This window comes from Camelus ferus, chromosome 13 (genome assembly GCF_009834535.1).
Source record: "Camelus ferus isolate YT-003-E chromosome 13, BCGSAC_Cfer_1.0, whole genome shotgun sequence".
NCBI lineage: Eukaryota > Metazoa > Chordata > Mammalia > Artiodactyla > Camelidae > Camelus > Camelus ferus.
The window spans coordinates 18,751,798-18,761,430 of record NC_045708.1 but is presented as its reverse complement, the minus strand read 5'-3'; the positions used below and the strand labels follow the sequence as shown (position 1 = coordinate 18,761,430).

At 53.5% G+C, this 9,633-nt stretch overlaps 1 protein-coding gene across 1 annotated transcript; it reads left to right on the top strand.

The window, feature by feature from the left end:
- Positions 1–2,617: 2,617 nt before the first annotated feature.
- On the top strand, positions 2,618–9,633 carry TENT5B (terminal nucleotidyltransferase 5B). The gene is made up of 2 exons (XM_006173689.3): positions 2,618–3,055; positions 7,709–9,633. The coding sequence occupies exons 1-2, from the start codon at positions 2,792–2,794 to the stop codon at positions 8,729–8,731; spliced, it is 1,287 nt and encodes a 428-aa protein (XP_006173751.2). The 5' UTR covers positions 2,618–2,791; the 3' UTR covers positions 8,732–9,633.

Sequence of the window (9,633 nt, the reverse complement as noted above, 5' to 3'; positions counted from 1 at the left end):
GAGGAAAAGAGATCTCTAAGTTTCCTTCCTTAGAGATCTTAATTTAGGTGTGTGGGATGGACCCAGCACCAGGCTGCCTCCACGAGGCCCTGCCCCTGCATAGTTCCAGTCCTAGCCAGTCCTGGGGTAAATCCCTTCTTCCTTCTGGACCCCAGTTTCCCCATCTACAAAGCAGGAAGAGAATGAACAAAATGATTGTCAAAGAGCCTTCCGGATCAAGCCTTTAGAGTTCTAGGGATGTGTGGCTTGGCACCTTCTTTGCTGTCCTGGCTGTCCTGGGACAAGCACAGGGAGATAGAGCAGAGGTGAATCCAGCAGACACGATAGAAATGTCACCTCCTTAGGGAGGCCTTCCATGATTACACCATAATGATGTACATTGATCTCTCTATTTCTCTCTCTCTCCTGCTGTATCTTTTTCACACTCACATACACATGTGGTTGCAATCTCTTCCTTTACTCTGTTTTATTTTCTTCTTAGCACTATTTGAAATGTCTTATTTATTTGTTTACTTGACTATTGTCTTACTCACTAGAATGTCAGTTCTAGAAGGGCAGGGACCTTGCCTATCATGTCTCAGGGCCTAGCCCAGCAACCGGTACACAGTAGGTGCTTAGTATATATGTGTTGCTCTATGAATGAATAAATGAATGGATCTTGTGGGTGGTATCAGGCCTGTGCCAAGCAGGACTCTGTGATCTGTGCCAACTCTTTCAAGAAAAGCAGTTGAGAAATAGGGCTCTGGAGTCAGGAGACCTGGATTCAAGTCCCACACTGCCAATTAGTAGTTGTATGACCTTAGGCATGTAACGTGACCTCTCTACACCTTAGTTTCTTCATCTGTAAATTGAGGATAATGATTCCACATCTTGAGATGTATCTTTAGGAGCAGGAGGTCATGTATATAAAATGTTCTGATGCATAGTAGGTATCCAGAAAATGTTAGTTTCTTTTCTTTTCCTTCTTCTGCTGGAGCATGGAAGTGATCGGTCGTGTTTGGAGACTCTGGGTTAAGCCAAAGGAGATATCTTATCTATTTCTTATCTTTCAAGAGAAGATAAAACAAAATAGCAAGCTACTAAACCGAGGCCAGCCCAAGGGACTGGCCCAAAGTCACACAGCCAAGCAGTGGAGCAAGCAGCAGATCCCCTCCCTGGGGCCAGAGGAGGCCCCTGATCCCAGACAAGATAGAGGGAGGGGACAAGGGCAGGATCCTGCTTAGGCGGAAATGGCTGGGAGCCTGAGAGTCAGGCTGCTGGGTTCTAGTCCTAGATCTGTCTGAGGCAATCTGGTGACCTTGGAATGTAGTTTACCATTTTTAAGTCTTGGTTTCTCTGTGTGTACATTGGACATATTACTTCTTGCCCAGCCTACGTTACAGAATGAGAGTGTTAGGAGAATATTTAATTTGATATATTGTTAGCAGAAAGAGATTTAATTTAAGAGAGAATATTGCAGAGATGAATCAGACAGACTCAATTTCTAAAATTTTGCCACAAGCACATATATTTAAAATCAGGAAAAAAAAAAAGATTAAAAGCAACAATAATAATAAGCCTCATCCCACGAGGCTCTGTAAAGTGGAAGAGCAAAACATACTATTTCAATAGAACATGTGAAAATGTTTTTCCAACTACAAATAATCAAGTCAAATTTTAAAAATTATTATTGAGAACCTTCTCTGGAGCAGATGAGGAAACTGGCTTAGAGAGGTTTAATGACTTGCTCAAGGGCATACAGGACCTGAGAAAGCTAAGAAGAGGCTGGCAGGAAAGCCGCGCAGGAAGCCTCTGCCAGAAGGGGCTGCAGAAGGGCCTGAGATGCTGGATCAGGAAGAACAACCCCCCACTTCCAGGTTCCCTCCAACCTCCAGCCCAGTGAAGGCCCTGGGTCTGCTCAAGTATAGTGGAAAGAACATGTGCCCACAGATTCTATAGCCCAGATTCAGCATGAGGGCCTGGTCTCATTTGCTGTGTGACCTTGAGGGACTCATGCCCCTTCTCTGAGCAGGTTTCTCCATCCCTAAACCGGAATATTAATGCTGGCCAGCAACCACTGCAAGGGCCAATTAAGAGAATACATCTAAAAGTATCTACCTCGATATACAAGTTTGTTACCTTTCCTCGACCCTGGAAGATTGCGGGAGAGCAGGAGGAGCATTGTACGGAGTTAAACAAGTGGCACAAATCTCTCTGGGCTTCTGAAAATAGCAGATGACCAGGACCAGGCCGGGTGAATTCCTTTCAAAGGAAAAAAAAAGTTCTTAGTGGCTCAACTCCGCTACAAACTCCACGGGTCACTTCCCTCACGTGTGCCCCTGGAGGGCTCAGTCCCTTTAAATCCAGGCCCTGCCTTCCGTCCGGGCCAATCACGGTGAACAAAAGTTCTTTAAGGACCAAAGGAGGGAATTTAGCCTGAGAAGGAGGGCGGGGCAGGGGCGGGCCTTCCAGCCAATCGGAATCTCCCTGACGACAAGTGACTCACGTGCAAAGCTCTGCTGACCAATGGCAGGGACGTCGAAAGGCGGGGCGTCTCCCGCTGTGTGACAGCTGCTGGGACCAATGGGCGTGTCGCCCGCGGCCTATAAGAATCGGCTGGGCCCGGGGCCACATGCTTTAGGGTCGGTTGGTCGTCGCCGTCTAAGGTGTGCCCTGGGTTTGCCTCGCCGTCGCTGCAGTCCAGTCCCTGCGCCCTCCGCTTTGGCCGCGGCCCAGCCGCTCTCCCTGCCTTCCTCTCATTAAACATCCCCCTGCCCCCGCTTTCTGCCGTCGGGGCCCAGGGGCAGGGCTAATGATGCCATCGGAGAGCGGAGCGGAGAGCCGGGACCGGGCGGCTGCACAGGTGGGGACGGCTGCGGCCTCGGAGGTGGCCACAGCGGCCCCGGCAGGCGGCGGCCCCGACCCGGAGGCCTCGTCGGCCTCCCTCGGACGGCACTTGAGTGGGCTGAGCTGGCCCCAGGTGAAGCGGCTGGACGCGCTCCTGAGCGAGCCGATTCCCATTCACGGGCGCGGCAACTTCCCCACGCTGAGCGTGCAGCCCCGGCAGATCGTCCAGGTGAGAGGCTCTGGGCGGGAATATGAGGTCTCGATCCTGAGGCTCTCGTGGCTGGGAGGCTCCCGTGGCTGGGAGGCTCCCGGAATCTGTTCGATTCTCTGGACAGCTAGGAAGACAAGGCTCAGAGAAGGACGGGAGCTGTAACAAAATCTCACAGCACTGGTGGTTGACCGTACCCCCTTCCCTTGCACATCATAATCTCTCCCCACTTGACTTTCTCCCTTCCCCTGCCTCTGGGGAGTCCCGATTCCCGTCAGACAATTCTCCTCTGGCCCGGGAACGGAGGGGGAATGGGGAGGGACTTGGTCCTGGGAGAACAGCCCCCCCCCCCGCAAGGACAACAGATGCCAAGCTGCCCAGGGTGGGTAGATGTGTATACTTGAGTTCTTTTCATCTCCAAATTGTCATCCCTGGGCATCACACCCTACCTCTCCCCTCCCTCAAGTTTCTAGGGGCAGACTCTGTCCTGTGTTCCCATAGCCCTTGGCTCAGGAGCCCCCTCAAAAGCTAAGAAATCCCAGCACCTCCCTCTCTCTCAACTGGGATTGTGGCAGGAGATTAACTAAGCACCAGGCCAGACCTGATGCCCTCATGGCGGAGGGCACCATCAGGTGTCCAATTTAGATGTTCCTCCCCCTCCCCAAGCTTGGAAATGCAGGCCCGGGTCTCTGGCTGGAGCCCCATCTGTCTCCTGAGGAATGGGAGAAGAGAATTCTGGTAACTCCTCTCCTCTTCCGCAGAATCCCTCTTCCCTTTACTGGACCCTCAACAAGCCTAAAATTGCTCTTTCATCTGTATAGCCCAGGCACTGTCATGCTCTGAAATATCAGAATGTGGTGATTATTGACCATTTTATAGTTGGGGAAGCTGAGGCTCCAAGAAGGGCAGTGAACTGCCTAGGATTACCTAGAGGTGAAAATCAAATCCTGAGACTCTTAAGTCTTCCCAGGAGCTCGTTACTCCAGGTTTAAGGTTTTTCCACCTCTTCTCCGGTTCCTAAGACTCAACTTCTAGTTCTTAGCAGAGTCTTCTGTTAGACAAAACAGGAAAATCTAACTACAATACCTTGGACTTTCTTTCTGGGGAGGTAGCCTTACAATCCAGGTGAAGCAGGCCGCTCCCCTGCCTCCTGCCTTAGCTTCCATGGAGGGGGAGGGGTGCTTTGCTAGGGGATTACCTCACCCTCCCTCCCAAGGAATGGGAGGGGGTGGGGGCAGATTCCCCAGGGCTGACTCACCAGTGCTGCTCACTGAGGCACACTGAGGCCCCGCTGCTGTCATGGTGTAATTAGGAAACCAGTTGAGGCTTTTCTCCCCAGGACAGTCAGGTCAATCTTGGGGGCCCCAAATGCTCTTATCTCCAGGAATATTGTCCCAGGCATCAGCCCAGTGTGGCTGTTCCCCTCTGCAGAGACAAGGGGTACCCTGAAGGGGAAGTCCCTACCCCTGTCAGTATGGTCCACACTGCCTTTACTGATGCCTGCTCTATGTCAAGCCCCATTCAGGACACTAAGGGCCTAGATGTGACTGGGACCCAGCTTCCCTGCCTTTCAGGTGCTCCCAGCCAGGTGGAGGAGATTGTAGGTCAATAGGAGCTGATAGTATGATCCTAGTACAGTCCCCTAGATTAGGGTCAAATATCACAGAACAGGGAGCTGCCAGCTGCAGTGGGGAGGGGGTGGCAGAGACTTCAGAGCTGGACTAGGAAGTTGGACATCTGACTTCAGGGCCTGAGCAGCTGTCAGTTCCCTTTGTTGGGCCCAGTGTCCCTATCTGTTCATTGGGGATGGGTTGAACCACTCTCCTACACCCCTTCTGCTTCCAGAATCCAAAGGGAACAGGTGCCTTCACAACCGCCTGACCTGCGCAATTGCCTCTATGGGGAAGAAAGTGCATCTCCTGGCAGGAATCTGCAGCTAGCAGCTCCACAAGCTACTGGGATATGTGTGTAAATGTGTGTGCAGGGGGAAGGGAGGTATTGGTTGTATGGTGGTGAGGGTGCTGGTGTTGACTTTGTGCTTCTCACCAGTGCTGAGTTGTCCCAACAGTTCAAGAACTGAAATCGTTCTCCCTCTCTACCCCAGCAAGGCTTTGCCTACAGCAGCAATCTGAGCAGCTAGAGATGATGTTCTTGCTTGTATCTAAGCTAGAGGGACCCACTCTCCTGTAGGTGGCCCCCTTGGCCATAGCTCTGAGAGGACTGGTTCTAATTAAGTTTGGCCACTTACTGGCTGTGTGACTCTGGACAAGTCCCTTGCCCTCTCTGGGCCCAGAGAATTGCATTAGACTAGGATCTTTCTAGTTACAGCCAGAGGGCCTGCATTAGGTGGCTCTGGATTCAAGTTTGGTAAGCCTGCTGGCTGAAGCACCTACAGTCTCCCTACAGGTCTCAGCAGTGGCCTGAGACCAGAGTGGTTTGGGGGAGGGCCTTGGCACAGGAGAAAGGAGGGTGCAGCTACTGCCCCCTCCGTGGCTGGAAAGTCTGATTCAGGAGGCTTCAAGCTGCCCTGCAGTCCTTGGGTGTGGCAGTATCTGGGGACTGCCTGCCAAGCTGGCTGTAGTCACACCTGGGAAACAGACAACAGCCGCTGGCTGGCTGACACAGCTGGCTCCATGGCCTGACGCAGGCAATTTAACGAGAATACTGCTACCTACTCACCAGGCCAGATGCCATGCCCTGGGGTGGGCATCAGCCTAGGAGCAGGAGCTGGCACTGAGTAAGTCTCATCAGCTCTAAAGGGGTTTGGGGAGGGGGCTGGTCTGCTCTGCAGGTTTGCCAGGATCCTTGGGACAAGGTCTTTGGCCTGATTATCTCCTTGGCCTACATGGGTGCAGCTGTCAGTTACGAGAGTGTGGGTTGGAAGTCCCACAGGATGGACTGCAGCAACTGGCCCCTTACCTCCAGCCTCTCCTGTCTGTCTGGCCAAGGCATCTCCCAACCCCCACTGTCCCTCCCCAGCTACTCTGGCCTGGGGCTTTGGTGACTGGAGGATTGCCCTCACTCTGAAATTTTGAAAGGGAAGGAGAATTGGAACCCTAGTTCATGGTTCTCTGCTCCTTCTGAATCCTGGGATGGTCAATGTGGTAGAAAGAGGGTAGATTGTGGAATCAGCCAGACCTGGATTTGAAGACACATCTGAGTGACATTGGGCAGGTAGCTTCACTTCTCAGTTTCCCCATCTATAGCTTGGAGACCCTAAAGATCTATTTGCCCATAGATTCTGGTGAGAATGTCCAATGCCTGGCGCCCAATAGGTGCCTAACCAATGTTCCTCTTCCCCTACCCCAGCTGCGTGGTCCCCCATGTTCCTGATGGCCAGTTGCTGACCCCCCACAGCCGTGACAATACCTTCCCCCAGTCAGGGTCCTCCTCCCGGAAGCTTCCTGGAGGGAGCCGCCCGCCTCAGATTGCCCCACAGCAGCTTGCCTCCTCAGCACTTAGGTGCATTCTTTGCAGTAATTCCCGGGGAGGCCAGCAGAGCAGCCCAGCCTGGCGCTGACTTAGCAACAAGGCGGGGTTGCAGAATCACTCAGGGTAGGAATGCTGCCTGGTCACTTTCTGTGTGTGAAGTACTCTGGGCTGCTGGGAAGACTGAATATTAGGGCTCAGCTCCTCTCTCTCCCCTCCCTGGTCCTAGGGAGGCGCCTCTGGCTAGAGGAACAGGCTCAAGGTGACTCGTAGGTTTATCTGTCGTGTTCCTGTGTTAGCACAGGATCTGCTATATTCTTTCCTCTTAACTGGGGAGGCTTCCTGAGATCTTGACCCATCTCCTTGCCCAAGAGCAGTATGAGTCCGGGTTTTAACTTCCAGCTCTGCCATTTCTGAATGAGCCTTAGGTATTTTACCACTTAAAGCCTCATCTGTAAAATGAGTCTAATATTTGCCTCACTGGCTCCTTGTAAAGAGGAATTAAGATGAATGTGTCATGGTCAAAAGAGCGTGCATGGACTTGAGAATCCAACTGACCTGGGTTCTAGTCTCAGTCTCAGCCTGGCTATCTCTGACTTGGGCACGACTTCTCTGTACCTCAGGTCCCCCATCTGTAAGTTGCGTTAAAAATACTCAAACAGGATTATTGTGAGGGTTAATGTTGTAATACATGTTAACTACCAATTACATTCCCAACACATCTGAGCATTTTGCATCATGCCTGGCACAAAACTGTTTTACTTGCAGTTTTAGAGAAGTAGAATAGCATAATGATTAAGACAGGAACTCTGAGTTTAATTCCCAGCTCTTCATTCACCAGCTGTGTGACTTCAGGCAAGTTACTTGACCCCTCTGTTCTTCCAATTCCCCAACTATAGGGTGGGAATAATAGTACTTGCCTCATAGAGTTACTGTGAAAATTATGTGAGTTTATATTCTAATGTGTAAAGGGCTTAGATCAGGACCTGGCATTTAGAAAATTCTATGCATGTGTTTGCTATCAGTATTGCTATTCTTTCTGAGTCATTCCTCCTAATGGACCAGAGTAGGAAATAAAGGCTTCAGAGATGAATAACTTTCCAAAGGCACAACAGCTGATAAGTGGTCAACAGTGGTTGATGTCACTGTGATTATTATGTGGAAGCCCACAGCGGACCCTGAGGCCCAGGTCGCTGTCACTTCTCCCTCCTGCTGACACCTCCCCTTCCTGCGTCCCCTCTGCAGGTCGTCCGCAGCAGCCTAGAGGAAAGGGGGCTGCGTGTGCACGGTGTGCGGCTGCACGGTTCGGCTGCTAGCCACGTGCTGCACCCCGAGAGTGGCCTGGGCTACAAGGACCTGGACCTGGTGTTCCGCGTGGACCTGCGCAGCGAGGCATCCTTCCAGCTTACCAAGGAAGTGGTGCTGGCCTGCCTGCTGGACTTCCTGCCTGCCGGTGTGAGCCGGGCAAAGATCACGCCCCTGACACTCAAGGAGGCCTACGTGCAGAAGCTGGTAAAAGTGTGCACGGACACGGACCGCTGGAGCCTCATCTCGTTGTCCAACAAAAGCGGCAAGAACATGGAGCTCAAGTTCGTGGACTCGGTCAGGCGCCAATTCGAGTTCAGCATAGACTCCTTCCAGATCCTGCTGGACTCCCTGCTGCTCTTCGGCCAGTGCTCATCCACACCCATGTCCGAGGCCTTCCACCCGACAGTGACAGGCGAGAGCCTGTACGGGGACTTCGCCGAGGCCCTGGACCACCTGCGGCACCGCGTCATCGCCACACGCAGCCCCGAGGAGATCCGCGGGGGCGGCCTCCTCAAGTACTGCCACCTGCTGGTGCGGGGCTTCCGGCCGCGGCCCAGCACCGACGTGGGCGCCCTGCAGCGCTACATGTGCTCCCGCTTCTTCATCGACTTCCCGGACCTGGCGGAGCAGCAGCGCACGCTGGAGCGCTACCTGGAGGCCCACTTCAGCGGGGCCGACTCGGCACGCCGCTACGCCTGCCTGGTGACGCTGCACCGGGTGGTCAACGAGAGCACCGTGTGCCTCATGAGCCACGAGCGCCGCCAGACGCTGGACCTCATCGCCACCCTGGCGCTCCAGGCACTGGCTGAGCAGGGCCCGGCGGCCACCGCCGCCCTGGCCTGGCGCCCTCCAGGCCCCGACGGGGTCGTGCCGGCCACTGTCAATTACTACGTGACCCCCGTGCAGCCTCTACTGGCCCGGGCCCACGCCTCCTATCCCACCTGGCTGCCTTGTAACTGACTCGGACCCTGGCCAGAAAGGACCAGGCCTCCCCAGATGGAGTGGGGCCTCCAGGAGTGTGTGGAGGACATGACCAGAGACAGGCAGCCTGTACCAGGTGGCCCAGCACTGCTGCAGGGCTGGGCCTTCAACTGAACAGACCAGACTCCCCCGAATGAGGACCCTGTGGACTTAAGGCCAAGCTGGGGTTCTTGATAGGTGGACCTTTTGGTTACTGCACCACACCTTGGACCAGCATGATTGTAGGGTGCAGGGGCTTTTTGTCTTGGGAGTCAGTTGCCTTCAGCAGACAAAGCATGTTTGGGATAGTAGCCACCTCAATGCCCATCATCTCAGGTTGATTTCTGTGGCCTAGAAAGGGTCTTTTTGGCTAGGGCCAGCCCACAGTGAAACCAGTAGCCTCCAAGGGGCTGCAAACAACAAAATGGCTAAAATTGGTATGTTAGGGGAACTACTCACTTTGGGTTGGGCTGGGCCACTAACAGGGCCTGGTGGTCCAACCTGGCTCATCACCAGGAGGAGGGAAACTGAGGCATGAGGCAGATACCTAAGTTTGGAAAGGGATAGGTTTAGCCCAGTCCTCTAACACCCATACCTCGAGCTGTCATGGTGTGTGGACTCGACAGGAATCCAGCAGCCTGAGGTGGGACACAGCCCATGCCCCTTCTGGGGTGCTGCTCCCTTCCCCCTTGTCGTGAGGAGCCCTCCTGCCTGGGAGCTTGTTCTCCGGAGGGCTCTGGGTCCAAAGAGGAAACAATCAAGTGCTCCCACCCCCACTGGCCTGTTTATAGGGTTCTTACGTGGGGGATGAAAGCCATGCCCCGCTTCATTTCCCCTCCCTCTGGATTTGTTACTATTTTGCACTCAGCACCTGCCAATAAAGATCATCTACACTGAGTCTA

Coding starts and splice junctions, on each gene's coding strand:
- TENT5B (XM_006173689.3), top strand. CDS start 2,792: ATGATGCCATCGGAGAGCGGAGCGGAGAGCCGGGACCGGGCGGCTGCA. Junction 3,056..7,708: donor AGCCCCGGCAGATCGTCCAG/GTGAGAGGCTCT, acceptor TCCCCTCTGCAG/GTCGTCCGCAGCAGCCTAGA.